We start from the raw sequence: 16,822 nt of genomic DNA, 5'->3' as shown, positions 1-16,822 counted from the left end.
GACTTGTGATCTGCACCGGCTGCTCGTACGACCGTCCACCACCTGCTCCCATGGCTTCACATGACCCTGATCGGGGGGCTAAACAGATGTTATACCTCACCCAAGGGTGACCCACAGGCTAGCAGAGGGACGGAGCGACTTACGCCTCCTTTGATAGAGACGTATCTCCACCCCGCCACCCCATTTGTACCAGAGCTGGAAGCAAGGAAACTTCACCAATAGAAAAGTGTGCCGGTGCTGAGACTGGACAAAGACACTTGTTCCCTAAATTCTTTTGAGTCGTATGGGGTATCCTGGATTTAACTCTTGCCATTTACAACAAACATAGTTAAAATCCACTCCAGAGATTTGGAAGCAAGTTCAAAGGAGTAATGTACCAGAGATCCCATTTAGAGTCAAAGAACAGTGCAGCACAGAAACAGGCCCTTTGGCCCATCTAATCTAAGTTGAACCATTTAAACTGACTACTCCCGTTGACCTGCACCTGGACCACAGCCCTGCATACCACTCCCACCCACGTACCTATCCAAACTTCTCTTAAACGTTAAAGTCGAGCTCACATGTGCCACTTCCATTCATTTCGCTCATTCCACGCTCTCACCACCCTGAGTGAAGCAGCTTCCTCTCACTTTCCCTTTAAACCTTTCACCCTTAACTTCTGGTTGTAGGCCTAACCAACACGAGTGAAGAAAGCCTTCTTGCATTTACCCTACCTATACCCCTCACAATTTCATATACCTCTATCAAATCTCCCCTTAATCTTCTCTGTTCCAAGGAATAAAGTTCTAAACTTTCCTGAAACTCAGGTCCTCCAGACCCTGCAACATCCTTGTAACTTTTCCCTATATTCTTTAAAGTTTACTTATGGATTTTAAATCTTATATTCCCTATGCCCTTGTAGAGCTACTTTAGAGAAAACCGGGGAGCTCCACCAGTATAACACACACAGGATGCCAGAGGATCTCAACAGACCAGACAGCATCTACCAGAGAGTCAATGTTTTGGGCAGAGACCCTTCATCAGGACTGATGACTGGCCAGTCCTCAGCCCAAGACATAGACTGTTTATTCCTCTCCATAGATGCTGCCTGACCTGCTGAGTTCCTCCAGCATTGTGGCTCTGCATTTCCAGCATCTGCTGAATCTCCTGCGTTTGTGAATTGAAGCTCCCCCAGTATTGCCGCCAATGTTTAACTCTCAACAGGCCAACCCCAAAATAGATTACATAAAATAGTCATTAATTTTTTCTCGTTACCATTTTCAAAGACAGGATGAGTCTTGCAGATGTTGGAACTGGCATAAATAAATGTGAGAGTACATTTCTCTCGCGGGCATCTGTTTCAAATGAGTTGTTCAATAGAAATTCACATCAGCAAGGATAAAAGAGCTCTTTGGTTATCACAGCCAACACCTTTCCTTCAAATAACAATCCCAATACACTTACACCACCGTCTTCTAAAAGAAACAAAGGAAAACCTCCACCCATGCTGGGACTCTGAAATAATGTGGAAACCTGAAATCACGTTCCTGATTTCAAATAATCACGGTTCCTCTTTCCACATTTACTGCCTTTCCTGCTGGTTTTTTAAAAAAAACATTTTCTAGTTTTCTTTATGGGACCTTGTCTACAAGCTCTATTACTTGTATAACACAGTAGCAGGCTGGAGATTCAGACAACACACAGAAAATGCTGGTGGAACACAGCAGGGCAGGCAGCATCTATAGGGAGAAGCACTGTCGACGTTTCGGGCCAAGACCCTTCATCAGGACCCGAAACGTCGACAGTGCTTCTCCCTATAGATGCTGCCTGGCCTGCTGTGTTCCACCAGCATTTTGTGTGTGCTGTTTGAATTTCCAGCACCTGAAGATTTCCTCGTGTTAGCAGGCTGGAGATACGTCTCTACCAAAGGAGGTTTAAGATGCTTCTTCCCTCCGCTAGCCTGCAGGTCACCCTTGGGCAAGGTGCAACACCTGCTTAGCCCCCGATCAGGGTCATGTGAAGCCATGGGGGCAGGTGGTGGATGGTCGTACGAGCAGCCGGTGCAGATCACAAGTCCTGGTTATGGGACCTCTAACGCCAGGTAGACAATCTCTGAAGAGTATTGATAATGGCTGGGGTCACCCATCTTGTAAAGACACTGCCCAGAAGGAGGCAATGGCCATCCACTTCCATTTGCCAAGAACAGTTATGCTCACGAGACCGTGATTGCCCACGTCATTTGGCACGACACACAACGATGTTGATGAGGATCACAGTGGATTCCAGATAATTGGGAAACATCGGGACCGAAACATTTTGGCCCAATTAACTAGCTGCGCCAATTAGGCAAATTTTTTAAAAAATACAAACTAACAAATTATGAACTTAAATGAAATATAGAACAAATTAGAACATTACCAATGCCAAGACAGTACTACAAAACTGTGTATTAGTTCCTAATAGTTATCCACTGAGGAATTCACCCAGTTTATGCTGCTGTGTTCTTTTGTTTGACTGTAAATGAACAAAATCAGCACAGACACCTAGTGCGGATAAGTTACTGCCTTGATTGCCTTCCTGAATGAAGCAGTGTTATAATCCAATGATACGTTTCCTGGCAATCTGTGTAGTCACTACCCCAAGTTCAGGTGCGTAATCTTCATTGCTTTCCTTGTCTTCTCATCTCCAACCTTGACGTTTCGACGCAATGCTTTTCACGATTGCTTCCTCCAAATCTTCACTTTCATTATAACATTCAAGATCACTGCCAATACCTTTCAGATTCCTCATAGTTCTGAACTTGTTGAAGATCGAGTTGATTGCCCCAGCATGCCCACCCAGGGTACAAATGCCGTGAAATTTTGATTTCAGCAGCAGCAGCACAGTACATTACAAAAGTGATAAACGGGGACTGAATCAGAATCAGGTGTTATATCACTGGCCAACATTGTGAAATTTGTTAACTTTGCAGAAGTACAACACAATATATAATAACGTGTTGTCCCTTTCTGTGCATTAGGCAACAGCGTTGCCATTTATTTAGCATTTTGTCTGTTTTTTTTTAAAAGATGAGGCCAACTTGCTTGTTCAACATACAACCCAGCATAGGCGGAAAGCAAACAAGGAGCCAGCTGGATTTGAACCTGGGACCACTTGCCTGAAAATTCAGTGCTGATGCCACTACACCACCAGCCAACTATATACATAATAATAGGAATGAAACACACTAAATTACAGTTAATATATAAATGGTTAAATTAAATAAGTAGTGCAAAAACAGAAATGAAAAAGTAGTGAGGTAGTGTTCATGGGTTCAATGACCATTCAGAAGTTAGATGACAGAGGGGAAGAAGCGGTTCCCGAATTGTTGAGTGTGTGCCTTCAGGCTTCTGTACCTCCTTCCTGATGAAAAAAAGGCATGACCTGGGTGGTGGAGGGTCCTTAACGGTGGACACCACCTTTTTGACACACGGCTCCTTGAAGATGCACTGGATACTGCAGAGGCTGGTGCCCATGATGGAGCTGAGTGAGTTTACAACTCTCTGCAGCTTACTATGACCCTGTCTACTCCTCCCCCATACCAGACGGTGATGCAGCCAGTTTGAATGCTCTCCACAGTACATCGGTAGAAACTTGCGAGTGTTTTATATGACATACCAAATCTCGTCAAACTCCTCATTTAAATTACGAGATGACAAGACAGGTTGATAAACTGGACAGCCAGAGTCCTTCCCCTCCCCAGGAAATATCTAAAGTAAGGGAGTACAATTTTAAAGTGATTGTTGAAAATTATAGGGGGATGTCAAGGGTAGACTTTTTAAGATTTAATTTTAATTTTTTTTTAAGCACAGAGCGGTGGGCACACTGTCCTGTCAGTGATGGTGGTTAAGAAATTCCTAACTGGGGGCTATGATAGTGGGGGGTATGAGGTGTCCCTAGGAGGGGCAGAGGTGTCCCTAGGAGGGGCAGCACTTCTACTGAGGGGGACTTGTCATGTCCATTCACTCACTTTTGGTCCCCACCAGACTCTCAGCTCTCACCTGCGGCTCTCAGCAGCTGTTCACATGCGACAGCGGCCACATCATTGTACAGCGCTTCGACAGACGGGCTAAACCGGGTGAGGGTAACCGGCGGCCTCGTACCCCGGGTGAGATGGGGAAGTGCCGGTCTCCAACATGAGAAGTCAGCTCCGGCGGAGTGGGCGGATGGGATCTACAGCGAGATCCGATGGCTGGGAAGGTGGCTCTGTAACGCTCCGTGGAGAGCGAAGGGCGTGACAAGGACAGGAGATGTCATGGGCAACCATGGAAAAACTTAGTTTGTGATGTTTGTTCGTACCACTGGACCCGAACTCCTGAGCTCGAGGAGAGTGGAACTGCCCCAGGACAATGGCTCTCCCAAATTCTAAAAGTCTCCCGCATAGGTTTCCTGTCATCGTCGGACACGATGGGCAACCGCCACCATGACGTAAATGAGAAGGGTTAGATTGATTCTACAGTAGGTTAAAAAGATGGCACAACATTGTGGGCTGAAGGGCCTGTACTAAGCCCTCGTGTTCTATGTTAATAAAGTATTAAACACAATGACACTCGTGCAAGTTGAGAAAAGAAGAAAAAGGAATATAGCCCAAGGTGGTGTTAGGGGTTTTACAGGTCAAAGTTTAAAATGAATTTATTATCAAAGTACATACACATCAACATATACAACCCTGCAGTTCATTTTCTGCTGGGCATTCGCAGTAAATACAAGAAACACAAAGGAATCGATGAAATACTGCACCCAGAAGGACAAACAACCAACGTGCAAAAGTTTAGAAGAAGTGTAACTAGAAGTTTTGTAAGCTGCCTGCAACGCATCGCCACGGTTGACCGACACAATCTCAGACTCTCTAGGCTGGTTCAAGGACCTGCTGGCAGTGGGGAAGAAGCTGCTGTTGGACTTTGTGCTGAGAATGGTAAAAATCCGTGTTGGCGTAGAGAACCGGTGAGACCAAACTAAAACCAGTTCTCATCGTTATAGTTCTCACCATCAACAACTTTTAAAGCAACTGCCAGGTGCTACAATGCCACACACATAGATGTGTCTTAAAGGAGAAAGCACTGATAAAAAGCAAGATAAAGATACTTTTTCATTTTTCTTAAGTAAAATACACAAAGTGCTGGAGGAATATCAATGGATAGTATCTATGGATGGGCGTCTGGTATGGGTTGGGTGAGGCGACTACCACACACAATCAAAAGATGCTGCAGAAAGTTGCAAACTCAGACAGCTCCATCATAGGCACTATCTTCTAAAGTATCCAGGACATCCTCAAGCAGCGATGCCTTATTAAGGACCAACATCACCCAGGACATGTCCTCTTCTCATTGCTACCATCAGGGAGGAGGTACACACTCAATGACTCAGGAACAGCTTCTTCTCCTCTACCATCAGATTTCTGAATGGATACTGAACCCATGAATATGACCTCACTATCATTTGCATATACACACACACACACACACTATATATACTTATTCAGTATCGCAATACACTGCTGCCGCAAAACAACGAATTTCACAACACATACTGGTGATATAGAGAGAAATACAGCACAGAAATAGGCTCTTCAGCCCATCTAGTCCACACCACACCATTTCAACTGCCTACTCCCATCATCCTGCACCGGGACCTCTCCCCTTCTTACCCCTACCGGCCATGTACCTATCCAAATTTCTCTTAAACATTGAGATTGTGCAAACATACACCATTTGTGCTGGTAGCCCGTTCCACACTCTCACCACCCTCTGAGTGAAGAAGTTTCCCCTCATGTTCCCCTTAAACTTTTCACCTTTCACCCTTAACCCATGACCTCTGGTTGCAGTCCCACCCAACCTCAGTGGAAAAAGCTTACCCGATCTATACCACTCATAATTTTGTATACCTCTATCAAATCCCCCCTCAATCTTCTACATTCTGCAGAATACAGCCCCAGCCTATTCAGTTTTCCCTTATAACTCAGGCTCTCCGACTTGGCAATATCCTTGTCAATTTTCTCTGTATTTCTTCAAACTAGTTTACATCCTTCCTGTAGGTTGGTGACCAAAACTGCATGCAACACTCCAAATTAGGCCTCACCAATGTCTTATACAACTTCAACATAATATCCCAACTCCTGTACTCAATACTTTGATTTACGAAGGCCAAGTTGCCAAATGCTTTCTTTATGACCCTGTCCGCCTGTGACGCCACTTTCAATGAATTATGGAACTTAGTGACCACTGCACAGTGTCCTACCGTTCACTCTGTAAGACTAAGGCCTACCCTGCTTGGTCCTACTGAAGTGCAAAATCTCGCACATGTCTGCATTAAGCTCCATCTGCCATTCCTTAGTCCTCCACAAGCCACGCTAGCCTTCTACATTGTCCACTACACCCTCAATCTTGGTGTCATCTGCAAATTTGCTGATCAAGTTAACACTGTTATCATAAAAATGACAAACAACCAGGGACCCAGCACCGATCCCCGCGGCACCCCACTAGTCCCAGGCCTCCAGTCAGAGTGGCAACCGTCTACTACCACTCTCTGGCTTCTCCCACAAAGCCAATCTCCAATCCAATTCACTATCTCACCCCGAATGCTGAGCAACTGAACCTTCTTGACCAGCCTCCCATGTCAAATGCCTTACTGAAGCCCATGTCGACAACATCCTCTGCCTTGCCCTCATCCACTTTCCTGGTAACTTCCTCGAAACACTCTACAAGATTGGTTAGACATGACCTACCATGCACAAATCCACGCTGACTATCCTTAATCAGTCCATGTCTATTCAAGTACTCACGTACCTTCCAGTTACTTTCAAGTCACTTTTATTGTCATTTCGACCATAATTGCTGGTACCGTACACAGTAAAAATGAGACAAAGTTTTTTTCAGGACCATGGTGTTACATATCACAGTACAAAAACTAGACTGAACTATGTAAAAGAACAGCACAGAGAGAAAAAAACTACTCTAGACTACAGACCTACCCAGGACTGCATAAAGGGCACAAAACAGTGCAGGTATTACAATAAATAATAAACAGGACAATAGGGCAGTAAGGTGTCAGTCCAGGCTCTGGGTATTGAGGACTCTGATAGCTTGGGGGAAGAAACTGTTACATAATCTGGTTGTGAGAGCCCGAATGCTTCGGAGCCTTTTCCCAGACGGCAGGAGGGAGAAGAGTTTGTGTGAGGGGTGCGTGGGGTCCTTCCTTTGCAATGCATTGTATTGCATTGTTTGATTGTATGAGGGGTGCTGTTTGCTTTGCGGATGCAGCGTGTAGTGTAAATGTCCGTGATGGCGGGAAGAGAGACCCCAATGATCTTCTCAGCTGACCTCACCATCCGCTGCAGGGTCTTGCGATCCGAGACGGTGCAATTTCCAAACCGGGCAGTGATGCAGCTGCTCAGGATGCTCTCGATACATCCTCTGTAGAAAGTGATGAGGATGGGGGGGGGAGACGGACTTCCCTCGGCTTACTGCTATCAGGCTCACTGGGCTATAATTACTTGGCTTATGCTTAGAGCCTGTTTTAAACAGCAGAACATTGGCTACCCTACAATCACTGGTATCTCTCCCGTGATTTAAGCATCTCTGCTAGGGCCTCGGCAATTTCTGCACTTGCCTCCCATAGGGTCTGAGGGAACACCTCATCAAGCCCTCATCATCCACTCTGATTTGCCTTAAGACGGCAAACAGCTCCTCCTCTGTGATTCGTACAGGGTCCATGGAGTTGATGCCACTTTGCTTCGCTTCTATAGACTCTGTGTCCAGCTCCTGAGTAAATACAGATGCAAAGAATTCACCTGAAGATCTCCCCATCTGTTTTGGCTCCACACATTTTGGTCTTCTGGAGGACCAATTTTGTCCCTTGCAATCCTTTTGCTCTTAACATATCTGTAGAATCCCTTAGCATTCTCCTTCACCTTGCCTGACAGAGCAACATCATGCCTTCTTTTAGCCTTCCAGATATCTTTAAGTGTTCTCTTGAATTTCTTATCCTCCATGAGAACCTCATTTGTCCCTACCTGCCCATAACTGCTATTCACTCCCTTTTACTCTTAACCAAGGCCTCAGTTTCTCTTGAAAACCGAAGTTCCCTACACCTGTTGTCTTTACCTTTTATTCTGACAGACAGGTAAAGTTTTGTGCTCTCAAAATTTTGTTTTTTTTTTAAAAGGCCTCCTGCTTACCTTTGCCAGAAAACAAGCCTGTCCCAAACCACACCTGCCAAATTATTTCAGATAACATCAAAATTGGCATTTCTCCCATTTAGAATCTCAACCCACAATCCAGACATATCTTTTGCAAATTTACTTTGAAACAAATGGCATTGCGATCATCAGGTGCAAAGTGTTTACCCACACAAGCTTCTGTCACCTGCCCTGTCCCATTCCCCAATAGCAGGTCCAGTATCGCACCATCTCTTATTGGGACTTCTGTCACCTGCCCTGTCTCATTCCCCAATAGCAGGTCCAGTATCACACCATCTCTTACTGGGACTTCTGTCACCTGCCCTGTCTCATTCCCCAATAGCAGGTCCAGTATCACAACATCTCTTACTGGGACTTCTGTCACCTGCCCTGTCTCATTCCCCAATAGCAGGTCCAGTATCGCACCATCTCTTACTGGGACTTCTGTCACCTGCCCTGTCTCATTCCCCAATAGCAGATCCAGTATCGCACCATCTCTTACTGGGACTTCTGTCACCTGCCCTGACTCATTCCCCAATAGCAGGTCCAGTATCGCACCATCTCTTATTGGGACTTCTGTCACCTGCCCTGTCTCATTCCCCAATAGCAGGTCCAGTATCACACCATCTCTTACTGGGACTTCTGTCACCTGCCCTGTCTCATTCCCCAATAGCAGGTCCAGTATCACAACATCTCTTACTGGGACTTCTGTCACCTGCCCTGTCTCATTCCCCAATAGCAGGTCCAGTATCGCACCATCTCTTACTGGGACTTCTGTCACCTGCCCTGTCTCATTCCCCAATAGCAGATCCAGTATCGCACCATCTCTTACTGGGACTTCTGTCACCTGCCCTGACTCATTCCCCAATAGCAGGTCCAGTATCACACCATCTCTTACTGGGACTTCTGTCACCTGCCCTGTCTCATTCCCCAATAGCAGATCCAGTATCGCACCATCTCTTACTGGGACTTCTGTCACCTGCCCTGACTCATTCCCCAATAGCAGGTCCAGTATCGCACCATCTCTTACTGGGACTTCTGTCACCTGCCCTGTCTCATTCCCCAATAGCAGGTCCAGTATCGCACCATCTCTTACTGGGACTTCTGTCACCTGCCCTGTCTCATTCCCCAATAGCAGGTCCAGTATCGCACCATCTCTTACTGGGACTTCTGTCACCTGCCCTGTCTCATTCCCCAATAGCAGGTCCAGTATCGCACCATCTCTTATTGGGACCTCTGTCACCTGCCCTGTCTCATTCCCTAATAGCAGGTCCAGTATCGCACCATCTCTTATTAGGACTTCTGTCACCTGCCCTGTCTCATTCCCCAATAGCAGGTCCAGTATCGCACCATCTCTTATTGGGACCTCTGTCACCTGCCCTGTCTCATTCCCTAATAGCAGGTCCAGTATCGCACCATCTCTTATTAGGACTTCTGTCACCTGCCCTGTCTCATTCCCCAATAGCAGGTCCAGTATCGCACCATCTCTTATTGGGACCTCTGTCACCTGCCCTGTCTCATTCCCTAATAGCAGGTCCAGTATCGCACCATCTCTTATTAGGACTTCTGTCACCTGCCCTGTCTCATTCCCCAATAGCAGGTCCAGTATCGCACCATCTCTTATTGGGACCTCTGTCACCTGCCCTGTCTCATTCCCTAATAGCAGGTCCAGTATCGCACCATCTCTTATTAGGACTTCTGTCACCTGCCTGTCTCATTCCCCAATAGCAGGTCCAGTATCGCACCATCTCTTACTGGGACTTCTGTCACCTGCCCTGTCTCATTCCCCAATAGCAGGTCCAGTATCGCACCATCTCTTACTGGGACTTCTGTCACCTGTCCTGTCTCATTCCCCAATAGCAGATCCAGTATCGCACCATCTCTTACTGGGACTTCTGTCACCTGTCCTGTCTCATTCCCCAATAGCAGATCCAGTATCGCACCATCTCTTACTGGGACTTCTGTCACCTGCCCTGTCTCATTTCATAATAGCAGGTCCAGTATCGCACCATCTCTTATTGGGACCTCTGTCACCTGCCCTGTCTCATTCCCCAATAGCAGGTCCAGTATCGCACCATCTCTTACTGGGACTTCTGTCACCTGCCCTGTCTCATTTCCTAATAGCAGGTCCAGTATCGCACCATCTCTTATTGGGACCTCTGTCACCTGCCCTGTCTCATTCCCCAATAGCAGGTCCAGTATCGCACCATCTCTTACTGGGACTTCTGTCACCTGCCCTGTCTCATTCCCCAATAGCATGTCCAGTATCACAACATCTCTTACTGGGATTTCTGTCACCTGCCCTGATTCATTCCCCAATAGCAGATCCAGTATCGCACCATCTCTTACTGGGACTTCTGTCACCTGCCCTGACTCATTCCCCAATAGCAGGTCCAGTATCACACCATCTCTTACTGGGACTTCTGTCACCTGCCCTGTCCTATTCCCCAATAGCAGATGCAGTATCGCACCATCTCTTACTGGGACCTCTGTCACCTGCCCTGTCTCATTCTCTAATAGCAGGTCCAGTAACACACCATCTCTTACTGGGACCTCTGTCACCTGCCCTGTCTCATTCCCCAATCGCAGATGCAGTATCGCACCATCTCTTACTGGGACCTCTGTCACCTGCCCTGTCTCATTCTCTAATAGCAGGTCCAGTAACACACCATCTCTTACTGGGACTTCTGTCACCTGCCCTGTCTCATTCTCTAATAGCAGGTCCAGTAACACACCATCTCTTACTGGGACTTCTGTCACCTGCCCTGTCTCATTTCCTAATAGCAGGTCCAGTATCGCACCATCTCTTATTAGGACTTCTGTCACCTGCCCTGTCTCATTCCCCAATAGCAGGTCCAGTATCGCACCATCTCTTATTAGGACTTCTGTCACCTGCCCTGTCTCATTCCCCAATAGCAGGTCCAGTATCGCACCATCTCTTATTGGGACTTCTGTCACCTGCCCTGTCTCATTTCCTAATAGCAGGTCCAGTATCGCACCATCTCTTACTGGGACTTCTGTCACCTGTCCTGACTCATTCCCCAATAGCAGGTCCAGTATCGCACCATCTCTTACTGGGACTTCTGTCACCTGTCCTGTCTCATTCCCCAATAGCAGATCCAGTATCGCACCATCTCTTACTGGGACTTCTGTCACCTGCCCTGTCTCATTCCCCAATAGCAGATCCAGTATCGCACCATCTCTTACTGGGACTTCTGTCACCTGTCCTGACTCATTCCCCAATAGCAGGTCCAGTATCGCACCATCTCTTACTGGGACTTCTGTCACCTGTCCTGTCTCATTCCCCAATAGCAGATCCAGTATCGCACCATCTCTTACTGGGACTTCTGTCACCTGCCCTGACTCATTCCCCAATAGCAGGTCCAGTAACACACCATCTCTTACTGGGACCTCTGTCACCTGCCCTGTCTCATCCCCAATAGCAGATGCAGTATCGCACCATCTCTTACTGGGACCTCTGTCACCTGCCCTGTCTCATTCTCTAATAGCAGGTCCAGTAACACACCATCTCTTACTGGGACTTCTGTCACCTGCCCTGTCTCATTCCCCAATAGCAGGTCCAGTAACACACGCTTGCTCGTTGGGACTTCTACACACTGACGAAGGAAATTTTCCTGAACACATTTCACAAACTCTATCCTTCTAGCCCTTTAACAGTATGGGAGTCCCAAACAATATACAGAAAGTTAAAACCACCTACTATAACAACCTTATGCTTCCTGCAACAGTCTGCGAGCTCTTTTTAATTTTTTTTCCCTCTAAATCGCTAGGACTTTTGGATGGTCTGTGACATAGCCCCATTAATGTGGTTATATTTTTCCTTACTTCTCACTTCCACCCATAACGTCTCACGAGTTGAGTTCTCCTGTCAGGACAGACCGCTGTGACATTTTCCCCTCCTCCTTCAATCGCTCCCTCTCGTTCACGTCTAAAACTACAGAACCCCGGAATACTGAGCTGCCAGTCCTACCCCTCCTGCAACTAAATCTCACCGATGGCTACAACGTCATGATTCCAGGTGTTGATTCATGCCCTGGGCTCGTTCGCCTTCCCTACGATACTTCTTGCATTGAAATACCTGCAGCTCAGGACGCTGGTCACACCAAGCTCGACCTTTTGATTTCTGACTTCGTCTGAGGTCTTACCAACATCGCCGTCAACAGCCTCTCCACCAACTGTTCCGGCACTCTGGTTCCCACCCCCCTGCAACTCTGTTTTAAACTCAACCGTGCGGCATTAACATACCTTCCCGCTAGGATATTAGACTCCTGCAAACCATCCCTTCTGTCCAGGTCCCACCTTCCCTGGAAGAGAGCACAATGATCCAAAAATCTTATGCTCTTCCCCCCCCCCCCCCCCCACACCAACTCCCTAGCCACGTATTGAACTGTATAATCTTCCCAGTTCTGGCCCCAGTAGCACGTGGGACGGGCAGCAATCCTGAGATCACAACTCCGAAGGTCCTGCCCTTTAACTTAGCACCTAACTCCATGAACTCCCCATGCAGAACCTCGTCACTCGTCCTACCCACGTCGTTGGTACCTACACCTACCACAACCTCTGGCTCTTCACCCTCGCACTTGAGGGTGCTGAGGATTTGATTGGAGATGTCCCAGATCATGGCAACATACCACCCGGGAATCTCGTCCTGGGCCACAGAACCTCCTGACCGTTCCCCTAACTAACGAGTCCACTGCCGCCACAGTGTGCCTCTTCCCTCCCCTTCCCTTCTGAGTCTCAGTGCCAGAGACCCGACCACTGTGACTTCCCTCTGTAAGGTCACCCCACCCCTGACAGTATCCACAGAGGGTTGGCCACAGGGGCACTCTGCACTGATTCCTTAACCCCTTCCCCTTGCTGACTGCCACCCAGTCTCCTGTGTCCCGCACCTTGGGTATATCCTATCCATCACCCCGTCAGCCTCCCGAATGGTCGCAGTTCAGCCAGTTCCCGCTCCAACTCCTTAATGCCGATTGTTAGAAGCTGCAGCTGGATGCACTTCTCGCAGTTGTAGTCATCAGGGCCTTCCCGCATCCCACAAGCGGGGCTCTCAACCATCCTGCCCGTCATCTCCACTGTCCAAGCTCAGCACCTGATCCTGGTGAAGTTTGGGCCGAGACCTTGCGTGGTTAGGACACATCGACAGTTTCCTCCAGCATTTGGTGTGTGCTGGCCCGGATTTCCAGCCTCTCCTGCCTGTGCTCGTTTTCTGACGTTAAAAGGATCTGCGCGTACTCTCTGGGAAACCTGATGGAATTTGTTACTATTGTGCGCCTCAAGTTATCTTCCGAGTTTTTTTTAGCGGTACTGCGCGCCGTAGGCCCTTCCCGCCCACCAATCCCCCGAATTATCCGAACAGGGTACAACGGCATCTGAATCTACTCAGTGGTCTTTGGGAGATCCCGGGGGAAACCCACGCACTGGAGGCCAGGACTGCGCCGGGATTCAACGCCGACGCCCCCCGCCACCAGCTGTAGCAGCGCCGTGCTGCCCCGGCGTTCCCTTTCCAAACTTACTGTTCGATCTTAGCAAGCACCGTACTTCAGAACACAAACACAAAGCTTCAATGGATTTTCTCTTTTTATATGTACGTTTGAAAAATCAGCACAGAGGGTTCAAATCTTCAGCCCAAAACCGACGCGGAATGGGCGCCCACGTAACCATTCACCTCACGGACCCCACATTCTGGGTTTTAATTGATTCTGTCTCCAACTTCCCGTCCCACTCAGGATTAACCCTTGCACTGACTGAAAATGCAACTTCTCAACTTGCACCATCAATCCAGAGAAGAGCGCGAAAAGCTCACCGGCATTGAAATGTCCTTCTAAGCAGATTTCAAACAAAGATACCTTTTTTTTAAAAATGGATTATACTAGAGAACATCAAGATCCCCGATTCCTCGGCGTTGACGGGGCGAAATTTTTCCGAGTAACACTCTCAAACTGCTGGGGGAACTCAGCAGGTCAGGCAGCATCTACGGGGAGGAATAACCAGCTGACGTTTCGGGCCGAGACCCTTCATCAGGACTGGCTGGTGCACCTATCGTTGCGAATACTAATCCTAAACGAGCTGAATTTAACGTAATCTCGCACATAAGTAGCCGAACATGGTTTTCCAACACACAAACAGTGTACTCACAGTGGTGAGATCGTCCTTTGTGTTACCGAGTGACAGGAACGGATTGAAAGTAGATGTAAGATCAAACCTTCCGTAACAAGCTAATGAGGATAGACTGCGTTCAAACAACCCACCGGGGCAAAACAAGATCCCAAATCACTTTTTTGGGGGGTAAATTACACAAACCAGAAACTTTTCCGAAAGTCACATGCAAAACTTTTTGTCCACCCTGACAAATCCCTGCATTTCAATACAACGTCCGGTTGAGACGCATCAAACTTTACTGTCAAGGCTGAGCCAATACAGGCGTTCTTACCTTCTGGTCCACGATGGAGCAAGCAAGCTCTTTGACTCTAGCCAAACTGTTGTCCGTGCTGATTGGGAGCAGCACAGATTCCCTGGTGAGACCTAACTGGATTGTGAACGAGGTGCCCCCGCAGCTTGACGGACAGGGGCTGTTCAGCCCTGATCCCGAGCAAGGAGAGGGGCTGGCGGGGCAGACACCAGGTACGGAGCTCATCCCCTGCAGACCACCCCCTCCAAGTGCAGGGGACTGTAGAGAGAGAGGGGAGGGGGGAACAAAGAGAAAAGGAGCTGGAAAGCCGGTGGGAGCACCCCTCGCTGCCCGCACCAGCTTCAAACTACATCAGAACAAACTTCTCTTTGCAAGCACTCTCACCGCTGCTAGCAAATACACTCTGTGTTGATGATTTAAGCAACAAAATGGCGTCAAATATAAAAAACAGGAAACACCCTGTCAGTCACCCTACCCTCCTCTGAGTTCTACATTAATTTATGACCTCATTGAGCAGGATGGGGCCAGAGGATGCGTGTGACCGACGTGGCTTCAGCGAATCAGAAGTTCGCCTCTCAGGTGTAGCGGCGAATCAGCGACTGGTGGGGGGCGGGACTTGGGGTTAACTCTTTTTTTTCAGCCTTTCGACGGGTTTGTTTGAGTCCGGCTTAATCAGGCAAAGCAATCTCCGTCCTCGCATCAGGGAGAACTCACCGCGGCTGCCTTTCATCATGGGGCTGGGCTGAGATAAACCACTGTCTCTTCTAACAAGTTTGAGTTCCAGTATTTGTGATTTCAAAGCATAACCCCGCATCCGAGTCATTCACGTGCAGTGCTCCCTCCCCTGTTGTCCAAACTTCTTCTGAAAGGACCCCCATTCCCCGATACCCCACCTGATCTTTGACTGGCCGGGTTTGTGATAACAAGCTTCTCAAGATGGCGTCGTGCGGATCTGCAATAAAAATTCAGTCCTGAAAAAGGGCCCCGGCCCGAGACGTCGACTCCATGGACGCTGCCCGACCTGCTGAGTCCCCTCCAGCATTTTATGCCAACTGTCCTGCAGTAATGCGAACAGAGTTACCGTGCATCGGGATACGATGCCTCAGTGTCAAATGTGGCAACTTTCTCCCTGCTCCTGAGGTAGTAGGGTAGAACTTTCTTGGTTGTGGCCTCAGTGTGCTTGGACCAGGATGCTGGGGATCTGTGGGAGATGATGCCCTCTTGAGGTAGTGCCTCCTGTAGAGGGCACGGAGGGTGCGGGTGAAAGTGTCCACTACTCTCTGGGCATTTGAACTTCCATCCCGGACCAGGCTACTTTCAACAGTTCGTCTGTCGAGGTTTGTGAGGAGCATTTGGTGGCAATACACAAGGTTGTCAAAGCCAGGGGAGGGAGTGGGGATAAGCTCCCAACGGCCTGCACCTTAAGCAGGTCCAGCTCCTGGCCTTCCCGTGTGGCCCAGCGGAACTGTTTCCACTGACAGGAGAAAAGCGGGTTACTGACGTGGTAAAACCAGTCATTTCGGGCTGACGGGGCTCATCGGCCGTGGTTGGCAGCTCCTCGAGGAGGAGGAAAGCTCTGACCTCAAACCTCCGCTGCCTTGTGGCTGCACCCACTCATGGGGAAGGGTTCGGGAGTGAACACCAAGGGAAAATCTGGAGCTGGAGTGCCTAAGGTTGAGTTCAATGCTGACTGGCAACTCCACTGGTGCCAAACTGGATCGGTCTCTGTCGTTGCTTTGGGTTCAGCAGATGCGTGGAGAGTGGGAGCCCGTTACGTGGGCAACAGCTTGTCTTCCATATCATAAAGCCCTGACCTGTGTATTACATGGACAGCTGAGGAAGAAGCTGTTCATGAATCGCTGATGGTAGCAGTGAGAAGAGGGCATGTCCTGGGTAGAGAGAGTCCTTCATGATGGTCATTCAAAGATGCTGGGGAGGGCTGTGCCCATGATGGAACTGATTGAGCTTATTAGCCTCTACAGCTTATTTTGATCCTTTGCAGTGCCCCCCCCCCCCCAGGTACCAGCTAGTGATCCAAACAGATAATTGCTCTACACCATATATATGTGGAAATTTGTTGGAGCCTTTGGTTTCCTACCAGATCTCCTCAAACTACGAATGAAAGACAGCCTCCTTGGTAATTACACAAAGTTTGTTGGCCCAGGATAGATCTTTTCAGACGTTAAGTCACGGTG

General features: G+C 48.3%; 1 protein-coding gene across 1 annotated transcript in view; it reads right to left on the bottom strand.

The window, feature by feature from the left end:
• The window catches only part of prkd2 (protein kinase D2), a 131,008-nt gene extending 115,922 nt beyond the window's left edge, over positions 1-15,086 (bottom strand). Inside the window, exon 1 of the mRNA XM_059950948.1 lies at positions 14,649-15,086. Within this exon, the coding sequence (XP_059806931.1) occupies positions 14,649-14,852 (204 nt within the window). The 5' untranslated portion in view covers positions 14,853-15,086. The remainder of the gene's footprint in view (positions 1-14,648) is intronic.
• Positions 15,087-16,822: the final 1,736 nt, after the last annotated feature.

The sequence above is a fragment of the Hypanus sabinus genome, chromosome 26, assembly GCF_030144855.1.
Source record: "Hypanus sabinus isolate sHypSab1 chromosome 26, sHypSab1.hap1, whole genome shotgun sequence".
NCBI classification, from domain to species: domain Eukaryota; kingdom Metazoa; phylum Chordata; class Chondrichthyes; order Myliobatiformes; family Dasyatidae; genus Hypanus; species Hypanus sabinus.
The sequence above is the reverse complement of the archived record's forward strand: the minus strand, read 5'-3'. Positions and strand labels throughout refer to the sequence as shown.